The sequence below is a fragment of the Xyrauchen texanus genome, chromosome 13 (genome assembly GCF_025860055.1).
Source record: "Xyrauchen texanus isolate HMW12.3.18 chromosome 13, RBS_HiC_50CHRs, whole genome shotgun sequence".
NCBI classification, from domain to species: Eukaryota; Metazoa; Chordata; class Actinopteri; order Cypriniformes; family Catostomidae; genus Xyrauchen; species Xyrauchen texanus.
The window spans coordinates 34,286,368-34,306,864 of NC_068288.1; the positions used below are offsets into that span (position 1 = coordinate 34,286,368).

The window sequence follows — 20,497 nt, forward strand, 5'->3', positions numbered from 1 at the left end:
CATCCCCATCCTAACATACTGTACATCCTCTTACATACCATCAGTAAAATAGCAACCCTTGTCATGGTCATCTGGTCAGCCTAGGTGCATGTAAAAAATATATTGCAAAGTGTGGCAGGGCGGAGGGCGGGGCCGGGTCGTGATCCTACACACCCGGTCCCGTATTAGGCTAATCAAGCCATTCGGGAGGGATAAAGGTCGACTGCAGAGGACCGTGCGGGAGAGAGAGATAGTTTAAGGACATGTCCCTCATGTCTGTTTGTGTCCTTGTTTTAAGTTTCTCATTAAAATATTATTTATGTCATCAAGCCAGTTCTCGCCTCCTCCTTTCCATTGATCCCTTTACACAAAGTAAATTTTGCTCTAAGCTTTTAGATTAGGCTACTAATGAAGTACTATTCATGATTGAAGCATACCACATCACCTTTGAAACCTGTGGAGACACTGTTATGGAATGGGCATGTTTAGCTGCCATTGGAAATGGGTCACAGGTGTTTGTTGATGATATGACTGCTGACAGAAGCAGCAGGATGAATTCTGAAGTGTTTAAGGCTATTTTATCTGCTCAGATTCAGCCAAAAGCTGCCAAACTGAGAGGATGGCCTCACAGTACTAATTAATAGTGACACAAAACAAGCTGTGAAAGCAAAAGCTTTTCAAGGCAAAGAAGTGGACTATTCTTCAATGGCTGAGTCAGTCTCCTGATCTCAACACAATTGAACATGCTGAAGACAAAATGTAAGGCAGTTAGACCCACATACAAGCAGCAACTTTACCAGTAAAGGCCTGGCAAAGCATCACTAAGGCTTCCTGAATGTGTAATGACCATGGGTTCCAGACTTCAGACATTCACTGTAAAGGGTTTTCAACCCAGTATTAATAATAATATATGTTTATATTAGTTTGTCCAATTACTTTTGAGCCCCTGACAAGGCAAGTCTGTGTTTAAAATGTGCTGTAATTCCCAAACCATTCAACCAATTTGGACAAAATTATGAAACTTGTGTCACTGCCTAAATACTTACGAACCTAACTGTAGATGTGTACAATTTTGTTTTTGGTCTGCACAATTTTGTGTATCAGATTAATTTGTATAAATAAATTGTAAATATGTCACACTTGGCCTTCCTTTGAAACACATACAGATTACACGATGTGATGGCCTACATCTTTCTATTTAAATGTTGGGATGTATATGTTCCAAACCATTAACCGAACCCATTGCTTATTGATCTGGATTTCCTCCAAAGAGTTTTTAAATATACAAAATAAGCACTGTGATGAAGAGTCTGTGAATCGGACTCCATTGCGGGACTTCAGTGAGTCTAAAGGATTTATTTCCTTAAATATGCAATAAATATTTATTTTCAATATTTATTGGATTTTTAATTTGTCATCTGGAGTACTTTTATGTTGCCTGTATGTCGATTTTGGAGCTTCAAAAATTTGGCACCCATTCACTTGCATTTTATGGACCAAAAGAGCTGAGAAATTATTAAAAAAAAAACGTCATTGGAGTTCAGCAGATGAAAGAAAGTCACACATCTGGGATATCATAAGTAAATAATGAGAATTTTCATTTTTGGGTGAACCAATCCTTTAACCCAGATGTTAATAGGGGGAAGACAAAATGGAATATTGAGCTCATGAATCAGATTGTTTGGTGAATGTGACATACTCCGGCCTCTGTTGATATTTGAGAGTGTGTAAGTACTCCACTTAGTACCAAAAAATGAGCTTTGTAGCAAACTCGCTGCAAATTGTCCATAGATGCCAAAGGTTTGCTGCAGGTTCTCCACTACCGGTGAAGAGCTGCAAACATTTGCAACAAATCACAACTCATTTGCATGTGAAAATAATGAGTGCCATATTTTCTGCAGGTTTGGGGGAAATCTAGCTTTTAGATTGTTTAAGTGACCTTGGTAAGTATGTGTGTTTTATAATGCACATTTTGCAACTCTTATGAAGTAAACAACATCTTCGGAATGCCATTCCTGCTTCCTGGTGTGATCACTCATTGTGACTGCTTTGGTCCCCATCACAAGCACATTTCATTGGAATTCTGTGGAACCAACATTTGTGGTAGTTGTCGCAATGCTAGTACACACTATCCTAACAAACAGGGCTCAAAACCCTGGATAAGGGGCATAAAACACAAAAATCATTGAATGTGGGCATTTGTTGGAACAGTTTATTTAGAACTTTTGTTGTTTGTGCTGAAAAAAAAAAAAATCCTTATTTTGGGGGAAATGTCAAAAAATATTTACATATTAGCAAAATAAAAATACTGACATTTGAATGTCTACTTTTATTTTATGACTGAAATGAATGCACACACTTTGCAGCAAGCTGTAATAGAACAGATTCACAAAACACAAACATACACCAGGTCGTTTGCTTGCTTTTTATTAGTTACTTGACAAATCTATTGGGCATTTCTGTCCACTCTCTCATTGTTCATTCTTCAGCCTCTTTAGCCTGTAAACAAATACAAATTTAAATGAAGCATTAAATAATCAAGCACATAGGCTAATGTAGTTAAATAAGTAGGCACTTGCATTTTGTGGACTTTGTATACAATGCTTATGTGCAAATAATGTGACTGTATTCACATCACTTTATTTACTAGCTGTATGTGTATGATATATTACCTTTCCAAATTCACGGCTTTTAGTTCTCAGCTTGTTGACCTGGGACTCGGCGATGTCAGCTGTCTCCTGTGCCTCCTCTAGCTCATGCTGCACCTTCCAATACCTGGACAGGTGAGTGTTGGCATGTTCCTCCTGTCAATGGAATATCGCCTGGTAAAGGTTCATAAAAATATTCAAATAAAATGGCATACCATAACCAATTTAGACTGACATGATTGGAGCATTTCTAATGCATAATGTTAATGTATATGTACAGTAAATTATATTTCTTCTGTCAAAGTTGGAAGCAAGAATCTGTATACCACAGGCTATGAAACTTAAACTCTAAAATCACTCACATACTCTTTACTCTGTCTTTTGTAGGCCTTGACTTTCACCTGAAGTTTGTCCACAAGGTCTTGTAGTCTGACAATATTCATCTTATCTTAACAAAATATTAGAAAGTCTCTCGATTTGATCATTTTCTATCCCTATGTATACAGTATGTGTTAGATTAATAACCTGATATGTGAGTTCCTTGACTCTTCTTTCGTATTTGCAAACACCTTTCACAGCATCAGCACCACATCTCTGTTCTGCTTCAACTTCACGAACCGGAAACACAGGAAATAATAACTGACATTATGCCTGATCTTATAGTAGTTGAGTTGAAGTAAATTAATTCAGACTGATGTGGTGTGTAGCATGGCACATATTTAAAGACACATACCCTGGGCTCTAGTTTCTGGAGCTGATTCTTTCCCCTTTCATGGCCAGACGCTCAGCCTCATCCAGACAGTGCTGCAGGATTTTCTTCATCCTCTCAAGAACTTGCGTCCTGTTCTTTCTTGAGCTCCTCTGCCATCCTAGCAGCCTGGAATCATTTTGATTCATTTTTATTTTTTTTTAATAATGTAAGATTTAGAAGTTCTTATTTCATATTAGGAAGTTGTAATGCTCAGAATTTAATATAATTTATATTTGAGTAATTTACTAGGAATGTATTTGCAGTGTTTGGTCAGTTAATTATTTACGTGTTTACATATTTAACACGGTCAGGATATTCTGCTGAATCTGCCTCTCTGATTCTCTCATGTTTACCTCAGTCTAAGTTCTCGCTTCTGATTGGTTAGTTCAGTCACGTGGGAGGTCTGAACAAGGAAGTGTTGTAGTTGTGATCGGTGTTCAGTAAAGTACTACTTCGGAAAGTCCTCCGTCTCCATTCTGTTGTTTATTATCATAAGGAGTGATCCACCACCACATACAGAACCCTCACGTTACATTTGGTGGCAGCGGTGGGATTATTTTGGTGGTTTTGGCGCATTTGGTGAGTTTTACTCCTACGAACTGTGGATGCGTTCACTTTTTTTTTGTGCCATCTGGATTTTACACTCTTTGAGAGCAGTGGATTACCTGAACACTAGTTGGAGATATTAATGGACTTTTGCAGTATTTTTTTTTTCTCTACTTTACATGCTTTTTGTGATTTTTGGACTGAATATTTTGTCACCATGTCGGCTGATGAAAGTGAGGCTGTGCTGCAGTCTCCTTCCTCACAACGACGGCGAGCTGCTAATGTTACATTGACAGGTGCTGCTTCTCTAGCCACACACGCTGTCTCCGGTGCCCTAAAAATTGATCTTCCACCTGCTTTTAAAGGAGATGGGACTGAATCATTCACAAGTTGGTCTCGACGTTTTGAAGTGGCAGTGCAGGCTATGAGTTCAACTGATACGGATCTGCCTACGGTGATGGCCGCCGTCCTCCCTACTCGCCTAGCAGATGTTGCATTTCTGTATTGGGACAGCCTTCCTTCTTCAACACAGAGGGACTATGATTCAGTAAGGAGAAACTCAGGGATGTTTTTGGACCAATATACTCCCTGCCATTCTTCCAGACACATGTGAATGCTCGACCTCGTCGACCAGGTGAAAGTTTGGATGTGTACAGTGCTGACATCACTCGTCTTGTACTAGAAGCCTTTCCCAACTATGACCACAATGCACTAGAGGGTGAAAAATTTTGCCGCTTTGTTGCTGGCTTGGACCCAAATCTTCAGTCAAAAGTCCATGAGCTGGGTGCGGAAGATCTTGAGGATGCCCTGCGTATCGCCAGCCACTGTGAGAGAGCACGTGCAGCGCTCCAACTGACAACTGTAGGGTCTCTACACACTCAATCTTCAGAGCAGGTAGCTATGGTTCGTCCAAAACCTACTGATGACAAGCTTCTGCATGCAGTTGAACAGCTGACTCTTACTGTCAACAGCTTACAAAGTGAAGTACACCTGTTACGAGAGAAACACAGTTACCTGGCTCAGCGCGTAGACTCCAAACTTCAAAGGTTTGCTCGATACAGTGCACGCGGTGTCTCTCCACAACCCTACCATAACAGACAACACCGTAGAGACAATTACTTACCTGAGCAGCATCATGGTCAAGATTCAGGGTCCTGCTATGAACATTGTCCTTCTTCCCCTGTTCCTCAGAGAGACCGTCAGTGGCATGACAATGACAGACGTGACCGGCATCGCTCTCCCTCATGCCAGTCCTATCAGTACTCCAGATATGGTCGCCATGACAAGGATGACACAAACAGATACAGACGCAGCCCTAGTCCTGCTTCACAGGGAAACAGAGATGCAAGTCCACATGCTAGAGGCAGTGTTCGTTTCCAGTCTCCTGAAAGATACCCACACTCTGGCTCCAACCGTCAGGGAAACTTCCATTAGCTGCTGTTGAGGGGCAAACATCAGCTACTGTCTCGCAGCCCCAGAATGATTCCCCCAAGTTAATGCCTGACAAGAATGACTCAAACCCTGGTGATTCGGTCTCTTCTACAATCTTGGCTATTGTTGAGGGCACTGAAGTTTGCACTTTAATTGACTCTGGTTCTACTGTCTCCATTGTGAGCGAAGATTTTCATAACGCTCACCCAGCATTGAGAAAACGTCCCATGACTTCCTCCTCTCTGCCAGCTCGCTCAGTCAATGGACAGTGCCTGGACATTTTAGGCAAGTTAACGATTGGAATCAGACTTGGACATCAGGTATGGCAACAGGATTTCGAAATTCTCAGAGGTGCTTGCCAGCCAGTCATTCTTGGTTTCGATTTTCTGCGGAAAAACCATGCCCTCCTTGACATCAACAACAAAATGCTGCAACTTTGGGACATGAAAATTCCTCTCCTGCCCAAAGGACATGAAGTGGCTGCCTGCTGTAATGTGTCTGTGCTAGCGCCCACTAAGATTCCAGCTATGAGTGAAACCCTTATCACAGCCTGTGTGTCAGCCGCTACACCTGCTTCTCCCATGCCAACTGACTACTATGGTGTTCTTATGCCCAACCCATCGTGTGACATCATTGTGGCACATTCTCTCAGTGAGGTTCAAAATGGCACAACTGTTGTTCGAATCTTAAATCCCTCCAGAGATGACGTTGAGCTGCATTCAGGGCAACACCTGGGTGAGTTTCATTCGGCTTCATCTGTTGACATCATATCAGGTGGAGGGACAGAGTGTGCAACCTCCCCCATTCATGATTTATCTCCAGCTGTCCAGATAAATGACAGCGACCTGTCACTTTCCCAAGCTCAGGCTCTGAAACCACTGCTTCAGAAATACTCAGCAATATTCAGTAAACACTCAGAGGACAGAGGTCGCACGAGCATCATCAAGCATCAAATCCGCACCGGTGAGGCCACACCAATTAAACAGAGAGCCTATAGAGTGACACCAGACCAGAGAGCTGAAATACAGACTCAAGTTGAAAACTTGTTAAAAGCAGATGTCATTGAAGAAAGCTACAGTCCCTGGGCTGCGCCAGTTGTGTTGGTGCGCAAGAAAAATGGCACATGGCGTTTCTGCCTGGACTACAGAAAACTAAATGCAGTGACAATCAAAGATTCCCACCCTCTTCCGAGAGTCGACGACGCACTGGATGCTTTGTCGGGCTCTGCCTGGTTCTCCACAATGGACCTGCAACATGGCTATTGGCAAGCTGAGCTGCAGGAGGTAGACCGTGAAAAAACAGCATTCACAACAGGTAGTGGCCTTTATCACTTTAAAGTTATGCCAATGGGTCTCACCAACGCTCCAGCCACATGCCAGCGCTTGATGGAAATGGTACTTCGTGGCCTCCCATGGGAAACCTGCCTTGTGTATTTGGATGATGTCCTCATCTACAGCCGTTCTTTCAGTGAACATCTCCAGCACCTGGAAGAAATTCTCTCCAGATTCCAGTCAAGTGGCCTGAAGCTGAATCCCTCAAAATGCTGTTTTGCCAGAGATCAGGTACAGTTTCTGGGCCATGTTGTATCCAAAGACGGCATTCAGCCAGACCCGCGAAATGTGAAAAGTGTTCAAGACTGACCTATTCCACGGTCAGCTACAGAAGTAAGAGCATTCCTGGGACTTTGTTCATAATACCGTAAGTTCATCCGAAGCTTTGCGCATCATAGTGTTCCCCTGCATGCCCTCACAGAGAAGAATGCACCTTTCCAATGGACTTCTCAAAGTCAGGATGCATTCACTTATCTGAAACATGCACTCACAAACCCTCCAGTGGTTGCATTCCCTGATTTTACTGTGCCATTCTCCCTCTACACAGATGCTTCAGGCTCTGCTATTGGTGCTGTGCTTGCTCAGAGACAAGGGAATCAAGAAAAAGTGGTTGCTTATGAGAGTCATGTCCTCACAAAAGCAGAAAGAAAATGGTCAACATATGACAGAGAACTCTGGGCCATTGTCTGGGCCGTGCGACATTTCCGCCATTACCTCTACAAACAACCCTTTGTTATTGTCACTGACCACAAACCTCTCTTGGGTCTCAGAAAAATACCCATTGGCAATGACAGAACTGGTCGTCGTGCACGCTGGGCTCTTGAAATTGATCCTTTTGAATGGACTGTAATTCACAAGGATGGCCACAGTCACCTCAATGCAGATGCAATGTCACGTCGCCCTGCTGACATCAGATCAACAGAGCAGAGCACTTGCTCCAGTGCGCTTGGTAATTTACACTCTGACAAGAGACATTCTAGTCTGAGTCCTGTGAGTCTGTCTAGTCCGGTCAGTTGTGTACATCACAGCCTCTGCAGTACGGATACAAAGACAGTTTGCTGTAACCTGACTGGACCACAGCCTCCTCCAGCATCCTCACAGTGTGTTTCACAGTCTGTCTCCTCCACATTTGTGCTTCAGTTCCCTGAAGAGGATTTCAAAAAGGAACAACAGCGGGACTCCTTACTGTGAGAGGTCATTAGCTGGACAGTTAAAGGACAGAAACCACCATACTGGTGCATGAAAAAAGGCACACTTGCTGAGAAGGCACTTTGGCACGAGTTCCACAGACTTATCTTTCATAATGGTGTACTCTGCCGTAAAGTTTTCAAACCATCCACAACATCAATGCTCCATCAACTAATTGTCCCTCATGCTTTGAAAGACACTGTTCTGCAGATGCTGCATGGAAATCCTGTAACTGGTCATCTATCTGCTGATAAGGTCCTGAAACGTGCTCAACAACTGTGCTACTGGCCCTTTATGTCACGTGACATCAAGTTGTGGTGCAAGCAATGTACTCCATGTGATGCCAGACGGAGTCCCACACCTCATCAGAGAGCTCCAATGAAAACAATTGTTGCTACTGAGCCATTCCAAAAGGTTGCAGCTGACATACTTGAGCTCCCCATCACGAGTCGTGGCAACAGGTATGTGCTTGTTGTCCAAGATTATTTCTCCAAGTATGTTAACCTCTATGCTATTCCAGACCAGCGTTCCATAACAGTTCGCGAAATGTCTGTTTGAAAACTTCATCTGTGAACATGGCATTCGGAAATGCTTCACACTGATCAGGGACGTCAGTTTGAGTCTGACCTGGTAAAACATCTGTGTGACCTGCTGGGCATGCAGAAAACACGAACCAGCCCATATCATCCTCAGTGTGATGGCATGATTGAGAGGTTCAACAGGACACTTATTGATCAGTTAGCCAAGACACTTCTTCAGCAGCCTGGTGAATGGGATGATTGCCTCAACCAAGTTGCTTTGGCTTACAATACTAACCCACACTCTACAGCAGGTTTCACACCATTCTTTCTCACGCATGGTGATGAAGCCAGGATGCCGGCCAACATGCTGTTACCTAACAACACACCATCTTCGTCGATTACGGGTTCTCCTGCTGACTATGTTGCACAATTGACACAGAAACTTCAGTCTGCTTTCAGTTCTGCTGCATGGAACAGAGATTGGGCCCACAATCAGCAGAAACGACAGTATGACAAGAGTGTTAAGCACACTCCCTATGTTCCTGGAGACCTTGTCTGGTTAAATGACCCCACTAAAGCAAAACAAAAACTCGCTCCTCACTGGAAAGGCCCCTTTGAAATATTAGAGTGCCTTGGATCTGATGTGGATTCTCCTGGAGTGACATACAGGATTCACTACTTCCTGGATCAGTCTGATAAGTCCCAGATTGTCCACTACAACCGTCTCAGACCCTACCATGCTCCTGTGCCAGATCGTGGACATGAGACACCTCCATGTGACTCTTTGCAGTCTCAACTTCCTTGTTTGACTGCATTGTCAGGTGCTTTGCCCTTTACGCCTTCAAAGTTGGCAGCCACAAAGAGCTACACTGTATCTGGCCACCGCAGTACTCCCTCATTAGTCCCTCCTACTGGCCATCCACAACCCCGAACACAGCCCCAATCCCGCTCTCCCCTGACTCAGTCTCAGTACACCAGTTTGAGACTGTCCCCTCTTCTACTCCTCAAGCTCTTGGTTCTTTGCTACGCCCTGGGAAACGTCCAGTTCGACCTCCCAGATTCCTTAAGGACTATGTCCTGGAGTGACACTGTTGCTTTCTTGTTGTTGTTTAAATTTACGTGGTTAGTTGATGGGAAACGGGGACGTTTCTTTTGTGGGAGGGGGAGGAAATGTAAGATTTAGAAGTTCATATTTCATATTTGGAAGTTGTAATGCTCAGAATTTAATATAATTTATATTTGAGTGATTTACTAGGAATGTATTTTGCAATGTTTGGTCAGTTAATTATTTACGTGTTTACATATTTAACACGGTCAGGATATTCTGCTGAATCTGCCTCTCTGATTCTCTCATGTTTACCTCAGTCTAAGTTCTCGCTTCTGATTGGTTAGTTCAGTCACGTGGGAGGTCTGAACAAGGAAGTGTTGTAGTTGTGATCGGTGTTCAGTAAAGGCAGTCACTTATTTCCAGGGGTTTCAGTACAGCGTAAAAATGTGACGTGGTAGTGTAGGCGTTCTCCTAATTCAAAATTTGCATAGGTCACCGATCATGCGCACTAAAAGTGAATGATGATGATAACCCACATCGCTAACGGTTGAATTATTTTCCTTTTTTGCCGCTAATAGAAACTGATGTTGAAATTTAATATGTCAGTTTGGCAAAGTAGATTAATCCAAAATCACACGCTAAAATATGTAAATATTAATGTACCAATAGTATCAATGTAAACAATCTGAAGCCCGCGATGAAAATATGAAACGCCCGCGGAAAGAAGGCACTATAATGCGCATGTGCGCTGACCTGAAATTTGTTTTATGTCATGGCCACGCCCCTTGTGCGTCGCTGTACTGAAACCCCTGTACTTTAGTGAATGCCGTTCAGTAAAGTACTACTTCGGAAAGTCCTCCGTCTCCATTCTGTTGTTTATTATCATAAGGAGTGATCCACCACCACATACAGAACCCTCACGTTACAATAATATTATGACTGCAGCTTCAACAAAATAAAAATATGTGCAACTTAGCCTGCAAATAATATTGCAATTAGAACGCAGTCGATTAGCATGAATTCAGTTTTTAACTTATATCAGTAATTGCTTTTTTGGCCTTCTCAGCATTTCGTGCTTCCTGGACTATGTCCTCCATCTCGACTTGAATCTGAACAAGATCTTCTTCAAGCTTCTTTTTGGTGTTGATAAGACTGTTATTCTGAAGAAACAGAAATGGATGGATATTTTATTTTAAAGTTATATACATGCATTGTTTAATAACTAGGTTTATGAGTTAAAATGTTTAAAAAAGGTTAAAAAGGTTCATTATCATTCCTCTTACTAAATAATTTACTGTTGGTATATTTATCACACTATCAGCTTTCTCTTTCACCTGTGTTTCTCTAACAAAACACACCACACATAGTTTGCCTGATTTAGCTAAAAACTTTCATGATAGAGATCCCAGATGCATGCAATAATTTGTGTCACTGTTGCTTCATGCTCTCTCAGCTCAATTCTTTGCTGTCACGCGCTATATTCTCTCTGGTCCGATCCGCTCTCATGAAATATGTTGTGTTTCTGACTGTGTCGGCACTTGGCAGCTCTTTACTCACATAATGCGAGGAGAGATGATTGTATCACGATAAGGGAGAAACTGGCTCAGGCTGCAGGAAGAATGCCGCAGTAACCACAAACTAAGGGCTGACACCGTTCAGACTGAATCATTTTAATTATATATATATATATATATATAATTACATGCTATGACACTGGCTGACTTTGTACGATTTCCCAAGAATCCCTACAGTACATTACCAAAAATGCACACAACAGTTTGGCATATCAATTATGCAAATTAAAAATATCTTTATTTATTTGGAATAATACTATAACATAAAAACATTTTGGAAAAAGTGAAGCGTTGTGAATCCTTTCCGGATGCACTGTATATATAAAATATTCAACCATATGTTTATTACTACAACTTTACACTGGTGGCCAAAAGTTTGGAATAATGCACAGATTTTGCTGTTTCAGAAGGAAATTGGTAGGCCTATTTTAATTCACCAAAATTGCATTTAACTGATCACAAAGTATAGTAAGGAAATTATTGATGTAAAAAATGGCACCATCGCTATTTGAAAATAAATGTCATTTTTGATCAAATCTAGACAGGTCCCATTTCCAGCAACCATCACTCCAACACCTTATCATTGATTTATCATGCTAAATTCCTAATTTGGTACTAGAAAATCACTTGCCATTATATCAAACACAGTTGAAATCTATTTGGTTAGCTAAAAATAAGCATAACATTGACTTTGTGTTTTTTTTGTTGCCACAGTATGCAATAGACTGGCATGTCTTAAGGTCAATATTAGGTCAAAAATGTAAAAAAAGAAAGTGCTTTCTCTAGAAACTCATCAACCAATCATTGTTATGTGGAAAGAAGGCTATACAATGCTTGAAATTGCCTAAAAACTGAAGATTTCATACAAAGTTGTACACTACAGTCTACAGACAACTGGCTCTAACAAGGACAGAAAGAGATGTGGAAGGACAGATGTACAACAAAACAAGAGGATAAGTACATAAGAGTCACTAGTTTTAGAAATAGATGCATCACATGTCCTCAGCAGACAGCTGAATTGAATTTTACCCACTCAACAACAGTTTCATGTACAACAGTAAAGAGGAGACTCAGTGGTGCAAGCCTTATGGGAAGAATTGCAAAGAAAAAGCCACTTTTGAAATAGAAAAACAAAATGAAACGTTTAGAGTGGGAAAGAAACACAGACATTGGACACAGATAATTAGAAGAGAGTGTTATGGATCTTAACCCCATTGAGCTTTTGTGGCATCAGCTAGATTTTAGGGTGCGTGAGAAGTGCCCAACAAGCCAGTCACATCTATAGCAAGAGCTTCAGGAAGTGTGGGGTGAAATTTATCTGGAGAATCTGGACAAACTGACAGCTAGAATGCCAAGGATCTGCAAAGCTGTCATTGCTGCACGTGAAGGATTTTTTGATGAACTCTTTGTAGTAGTTTTAAAAAAAAAAATCAAACTGTAGTAGTAATTTCTCACATTATTAATAACCTGACTATACACATTGTGATCAGTTGAATGCCACTTTGGTGAATAAATGTACAACATTGTTTCCAGAAGAGCAAAATCTGCACATTATTCCAAACTTTTGGCCACCAGTGTATGAATTTTATTATAACAATGTGAAGTTGTGCAAAGATGCCCTTTAACTAAAATAAGAAAACTTAAGCATATAATTTAGAATATTTTAAAAATAATCAACTCTGCTCTTAACCTCTACATCTATAGATATACCCTTGCTAATTTTTCTAACATATTGTATGTGACGAGGCAGAACCCTTAATTTTCTAATATTTCAGTTGATCAGACTGTTTAGTTACTCCTTTGCCTTTAATGATTAGTCAATTTTCCATGTAATGCTTGCTCAATCTATTTCTTACAGCTTGAATTCCATCCTTGATTAGTTCAGGAGAGATGCCTTTTGTGATTACAACAAAAAAATTTCACATGTCAACAATAGCTACTATGTGTTAATGCCATAACACATAGTAGCTATTGTTGACATGTGAATTTTTTTTTGTTGTAATCACAAAAGGCATCTCTCTGAACTAATCAAGGATGGATTATATATATGGCCTTACAGCAGTTAACCTCACTAACTTGTAGGATCAACATTTGAATAACGTAGGCCAAACATAAAAAAATAGAACTCTCTCTTACCTCAAAACTTTCCAAATGGTTCCATGCAATGGTAACTAAATTACTGGCATATTGTGTGTGTGTGTGTGAACCAAGAGCTGTTATTTCCACAGTACACAAAAAATACAAGCAATAAAAGGATTTATTTAGCCATCACTGATATGGTTTGTAAGATCTGTGTGCACCAACGTGAGGGTTTATTTATATCAAAACTCAACATGAAAATGGTCATTGAACACAGTATACATATATATATATATATATATATATATATATATATATATATATATATATAAAAAACACAAAAAAGAAAAACCAACCGTTTAAATTATTGGTACAATATTTTTCCTTTGTGCTCATGAGCATTGATTGTTTTGCTTTTTTTTCTCTCTATAGACCCACCCAGATTTTAAAGTTTGTTAGAAAGGCATAGGTAAAAATTTTAATATTTTTAATATTTACAAACTTAGAAATATTCATGAGCACAAGGGAAAGCTGAGGCATATTTAGAATATTGCAACGTACATTAGAGTACAGACGAACAAAATACTTCAAACAGAAAATTGGGTTGTTTGCAAAAGGGCATTAACAAATTCTTAAGGGGCCCGGGTAGCTCAGCGAATAAAGACGCTGACTACCACCCCTGGAGTCACGAGTTCGAACCAGGGTGTGCCGAGTGTCTCCAGACAGGTCTCCTAAGCAACAAAATTGGCCTGGTTGCTAGGGAGGGAAGTCACATGGGGTAACCTCCTCACTATAATGTGGTTCGCTCTCGGTGGGGTGCGAGGTGAGTTATGCGTGGACGCTATATATCCGCGGTAATGCACTCAAGCCACATGACAGTGTCAGACGCGGAGGAAACTTGTCCTCCGCCAACTGGATTGAGGTGAGTCTTTTTTTTTATATTGGTGGGGGGCGCAAAACAGCAAAAGAAGTACCATGCCTGACTTTACTCTGGACTTTGCTCCATTACTCTGCTCTTGAGTTATAATACTGCAATACTCAGAATCAATTCCTGTGATATAGGGCCCACCCTCTGGATCCAACTGATGTCCCTTTTGGTGGAGTTCCAGGTTCATCATCATTTACACTTCAACTCCTTACTGGCCCCAAAACTCTCCATCCACTTTTCTGGTGACCAAGGTAACAAGAGTATTGCAGCCAGCAGAGGGTGCTGTTCATTTCCTAAAACTGTTCAGCACCAAAAGAATACAGCATTAGATGATGTTGGTAAGACAGCAAGATTCTCATTAAATAAAATCAGGAGAGACTTACATTTTTGAGGAACTCCTCTGCAACTATGCGGGCCCTTGCATTGACTGACAGTTTCATTTCGCTGATTTCCTTATCGATCTCCTCCATAAAATGGATGACAAAGTCCACTAACTTATGCTTGTACATCTGTTCTGTGTGGAAGTTAGTAATGAGGAAACTGATGTCATATCCCTGAGGAAAGAGAGGATAGAAGAGAAAGAAAAAAAAAAGTTATTCACTGCTAAAATATAATATAATATTAATGTGGACATTACATTACATATTCTTTTATTATTATAACTATATTTTAAACTAGTTTTGGCAAAAGGACAATACAAAAAGGCAAAAATGAACCAAGTAAATAAGAAAAATGCACTGCAAGCACAAAGCTTTGCATCAAAGAAATATATATATGCTCTCTCTTACCTCCACAGGTTTTCTCCTCAGAATGAAGAAGTTCTCAGCTCTCATCATCATGAAGCGCATGAACTTATGGCACAGGATCTTTTCAATCTCATCAGCCTTTAAAGGACCAATTGAGGTGCATCATCCAATCACAGTTTAAAACAATTTCAAACAGAAATGACACACAAGTTCTTTATTGGATTCTTAGCGTGTTCTGTTAGAATAGTGCATGACTCGCATACAGTTGAAGTCAGAAGTTTACATACACTTTGGTTGAAGTCATAAAACACATTTTTTAACCACTCCACAAATTTCATATTAGCAAACTATAGTTTTGACAAGTCGTTTAGGACATCTGTGTAAAGGGATCAATGGAAAGGAGGAGGCGAGAACCGGCTTGATAATATAAATGATTGTTTTAAGTTTCTCATTAAATTAAGACACAAACACATATGACGGACATGTCCGCTAACGATCTCTTTCCCGCACGATCCCCGGCAGTCAGCATTTAACCCTCACAGAGGCATAATTAGCCTAATACGGGACTGGGTGTGCAGGATCACGACCCGGCCCCGCCCTCCGCCCTGCCACAATCTACTTTGTGCATAACACAAGTAATTTTTCCAACAATTGTTTACAGACAGACCGTTTCACTTTTAATTGACTATATCACAATTCCAGTGGGTCACAAGTTTACATACACTAATTTAACTGTGCCTTTAAGCAGCTTGGTCAATTCCAGAAAATAACGCCAAGCCTTTAAGCAATTAGCTTCTGATAGGCTAATTGGCATCAATTGGAAGTGTACCTGTGGATGTATTTTAAGGTCTACCTTCAAACTCAGTGCCTCTTTGCTTGACATCATGGGAAAATCATGGGAGAAATCAGCAAAGACCTCAGAAAAAAAATTGTGTACCTCCACAAGTCTGCTTCATCAATAGTACACAAGTATAAACACCATGGGCCCACACAGCCAGGAAGGAGATCAAAGGAGACCCAAGACAACAGCAAAGGACCTTGTGAAGATGCTGGAGGAAACAGGTAGACAAGTATCTATATCCACAGTAAAACAAGTCCTATATCGACATAACCTGAAAGGCTGCTCGGCAAGGAAGAAGCCACTGCTCAAAAAACGCAATAAAAAACGCCAGAATACAGTTTGCAAGTGCACATGGGAACAAAGATCATAATTTATGTAGAACTGTCCTCTGGTCTGATGAAACAAATGTAAATGTTTGGCCATAATGACCAACGTTATGTTTGGAGGAAAAAGGGTGAGGCTTGTAAGCCGAAGAAAATGAAGCATGGGGGTGGCAGCATCATGTTATGGGGGTGCTTTGCTGCAGGAGGGACTGGTGCACTTCACAAAATAGATGGCATCATGAGGAAGGAAAATGATGTGGATATATTGAAGCAACATCTCAAGACATCAGACAGGATGTTAAAGCTTGGTCACTCAAAATGGACAATGACCACAAGTATACCTCCAAAAGTTGCGGCAAAATGGCTTAAGGACAACAAAGTCAAGGTTTTGGAGAAGTCATCACAAAGCCCTGACCTCAATCCGATAGATAATTTGTGGACAGAACTGAGAAAGCATGTGCGAGCAAGGAGGCCTACAAACCTGTCTCAGTTACACCAGTTCTGTCTGGAGGAATGGGCCAAAATTCCAGCAACTTATTGTGAGAAGCTTGTGGAAGGCTCCCCAAAATGTTGATCCAAGTTAAACAATTTAAAAGGCAATACTACCAAATACTAACAAACTGTATGTAATCTTCTGACCCACTGGGAATGTGATGAAAAATATAAAAGCTCAAATAAATCATTCTCTCTACTATTATTCTGACATTTCGCATTCTTAAAGTAAAGTGATGATCCAAACTGACCTAAGACAGGGAGTGTTTTCTACGATTAAATGTCAGGAATTGTTAAAAACGGTGTTTAAATGTATTTGGCTAAGGAGTATGTAAACTTCTGACTTCAACTGTACTTGTGTGTATATATAAGTGAGTCAGAGTGAAACTATGCATTTTCATACCTCAGTATGTATTTTTACCTCATCGCCATTACAATAGTTCTCTTTTTTTAATAATTAGTTTGTGAAATATTCTCAATATAAAATATAAAAGACCTGTAAAACCTAAGAAACGTTAACAAGAGTGAGTTTTGGATACAATAGCCTGTTCAAATGTGTTTACCTGTTTCACAGCAATGCTGACTCGCACAGAGTTGATGGAACCTTCTATTAGAACCTTCTCTTTATCATTCCTACTGATCACAACAGGCTGAAGTAACAACTCCTTGCTGCTCCTGGAGAGAAAGACACAGATACTTGTGTAAGAATAAGACACAAAGGAGACACGCTGTGTTCAAAACAACACAGTATCATACTGACGGCAATATAAATTATCTAGATGCTAGTTGTTATATAGGAATACTAATGCAGTATACAACTATAAAGGTTTCAGCTTGACAGTTTGAATCGCTGCCATATGACCTACAAGCCTGCCTAATTCCCATAGACATTAGGTTTCAGTTCAATGCACATCACAAGATTAAGTAACTGACCCACCATGTGTCTTTGTTTTTAAAACATATTAAATAGGGTTGCACCGATACCACTTTTTCTCTTCCGATAAGCTCAGTATCGGCCTATACCGATCTGAAACCAGCGTTGTTTTTTTGCATAATCAGTTTAGAATATCTTTACATTACTGTGTGGAACTAATTGAGAGTACTCTTTGTAAAGAAGCACAAACCACATTACTTCAATGTAAATATATGATTTATTAAGAAATACTTTATTATTAACTAGTATACAAAACAATGTAGCAGCAAAATTAACAGTAATTCCAGTACAAGTGTTCAGTAGAAAAGAAACCAGTGTTTTATTTTTGCCTTTTTTCCCCAAATATTTTTCAACTTGCTTCTGGACTTTAAAGGATTTAGATCTCTTTTTTTGTTCAATTTAGTTGTAAGTCCTGTAAATGTCTGTATTATAAGTGAACCAAACTATTGAGCATCTATATCTGAGATGTTGTTCTTGAATAGCACGCAAATAGTGCACACCGCTGTGAAGGATAAAAATAGCTGCGAGTGTGTGTGTAAACAGAGCAGCGCCATTCACTAACATGCTGGCGCTGCACATACTATATACTTACTTGTAAAACACAGCCTTTTGTGATTCATAGAGCGATTGCACGTCTTCAAGGGGCTTTGAATAAAATACATCATATGAACTTTGTGTTTTTATGGTTCAATTTATGTCATTTTTGAGCTTGAAAGTAACGAATATGACCAACACACAGTATCGGACTCGTCAGACCATTACCTGATCCGTCTAAAAGCTTCAGTATCAGAGCCGATAACGATCCAAGTATCGGATCGGTCCGTCCTTAATATTAACCATGACAAATGTTCCAAATCGCACATATAGTGAGACAATTCCCATAACAATGGTGTGTAATTTAAAAAAATAAGCAATTATGTCCTTCAGATGTGTGGCAAACTATAATATATAATGAAGCCTAGATGTTCATGAATAAAACATTACCAGACATTCCTGCATATCTACTAAGCCTATTTCTTTCAAAGCTGAAATGAGAGTTTGGATGCTCATTGACAACATTGCACTGTGGGCCAAGCTACTAAGTTTGGCTATATGGACAATGTCATGACAGACAACATATTTAATTTGACACAAAAAAAAAGACCCAATGTGGGATGAAAGTGAAGTCTGTTCAATGGGTTTGACTAGGTCACATAACATTTTTGTCTCCTGGAAAGTTTGTTGTCCTCTTGAAACTTTTGGAAAAAAGTATTTTTTAATGTTTTGTCAGTTGAACAATCTTGAAAGCTTTGCTTTCATTCATGTAAAAAAAAAAAAGTGTTTAAGGTTTAGAGCCAGTGGCAAGTACAGTAGGTCATTTAGGTACCATGCACATACCAAAAATGTGCATGTACCTGTCAGTATGTTTTATGCTAGTATGCTATTTCAATCACAGCTAATGCCAAAGCGCTCATACTGCAAACATACCTCAACTGTCAAAAAGGCAACATGAATCTCACATACACTTACCGGACTTCAACCTCAGGTTTGTTGTGTCGTTCGACCACCTGTGAGGAGAAGTTCTCCAGACAGACAGCTGCCTGCAGTGTAGCACGCACTGCATTCAGGTACGGACGCAGAGTCGCCGTCTGCCGAAACAAATAAACAAACTAAAGCAGTTCTTGGTATAATGAATCTCCTCTGCAACCTCACAGTTAGCACAAAGATAGTAAATGGTTCACAATTCTGTTTTTTCATTCATACACACATCTGAACCTGCAGGGTAATTCTTGGGATACTGTAGCCCTCCAAAGGAAAAAAATGCTGTGAACACTATTATGTTGTTCACTCAAACTGCTGCAAATACCATACATGTCTTTGTAGAATGCGGTTTCGTAGAATTTTTGCAGTTGACGTTGGTCCCTTGTCACTTCCTGTGCCATGGAGGAAGTGCAAACCCTTGAAAACCTCTGCATGTATTATTAAAACACTGACTTTAATTAACTTATAGTTATGATGACTTCCAAAATAACTACATAACCACATAAAATACGAAAATAGAAATAAAACGGACAGTTGTCTGCTCAAATATACAATACTTCTAAGGAATGTTAATAGTGTTAGACAGCAAATTTTGCAATACACATTAAGCAGGTTGAGCAACTATCTGTACAGTCAGTAGTGTTACAAAAGAGGTAAAAAGCACAGGAGACCATACTAATGTTTCACTGGTGAGTGCAATATAGGCTAAAGCATAAACATATTACTTTGTTGTACTTGACAATTATGGGCTGCCTATCAGTTAATTTCTCGCCATCGGTTTATACGAAAGGGGGTACATTTGACTTTGCTCACAAAAGAATGTCACATAAAAAAAATCGCTGGCAATGTCAGTAAACACCAAATGCTAAGGCGAAAGGGAAATATGGGTGGGGTTTTACAACTTCAAATCAGTGCAGAAAAAAATCAGGGCCCAAACAATTGTATGACAACGGTGATTTCATTCACGTAACACTAATGGTGCATATTGTCTTACTATATATGTTATGTTGAAAGACAGTCCTACCATTTCTGAGTACCCGATGGTGCAGAAGACGGGAAGTGTTACAAACACCGGGCGACTTCCGCGAGTAGTCATCGGGAGATACCACTTGTTCAGTAAAAAGGGGGACGTGTACACTATGATAGTTGATAAGAAATTAAAATAGAGCTCATTTGACACACCTGCAAGTGCTTCATTAACTGGAAGGACTCAGTGGGTTCAATACAAGTTAAAGAGATAGTTCACACAAAAATTTAAATTCTCTCATCATTTACCCTCATACCATCCCAGATGTGTGGCTGAATTCGGAACGGCATACTACCCATACAAGACTTACTACGTCTAACATACAGTATCTGTCTATGGCAGAACTAGTAAGAGTAGTATAGGCCTATGCCATTCTGAATTTGGCTAATGATTTTCTTGCTTCATCTGAACACAAACGAAGATTTTCAGAAGAATATTTCAGCTTTGTATGTCATTACAATGCAAGTGAATGGGTACAAAAATGTTGCAGCTCCAGATGCGCTTAAAGGCAGCATAAAAATAATCCATATGAATCCAGGGGTTAAATCTGTGTAATTTGAAGTGATAAGTGTGGGTGAGAAACAGATTA

The 20,497-nt window shown here is 40.1% G+C and overlaps 1 protein-coding gene and 1 pseudogene across 1 annotated transcript; both read right to left on the reverse strand.

Moving 5' to 3' along the window:
* Positions 1-2,457: 2,457 nt before the first annotated feature.
* On the reverse strand, positions 2,458-3,743 carry LOC127653698 (myosin heavy chain, fast skeletal muscle-like; annotated as a pseudogene).
* Positions 3,744-14,045: 10,302 nt separating this feature from the next.
* LOC127653694 (actin-related protein 2/3 complex subunit 4-like) lies at positions 14,046-20,006 on the reverse strand. Its single transcript, XM_052140484.1, has 6 exons — positions 19,906-20,006; positions 18,870-18,988; positions 16,990-17,101; positions 14,813-14,908; positions 14,408-14,578; positions 14,046-14,323 (listed from the first exon to the last, which is right to left on the reverse strand). The coding sequence occupies exons 1-6, from the start codon at positions 19,975-19,977 to the stop codon at positions 14,318-14,320; spliced, it is 576 nt and encodes a 191-aa protein (XP_051996444.1). The 5' UTR covers positions 19,978-20,006; the 3' UTR covers positions 14,046-14,317.
* Positions 20,007-20,497: the final 491 nt, after the last annotated feature.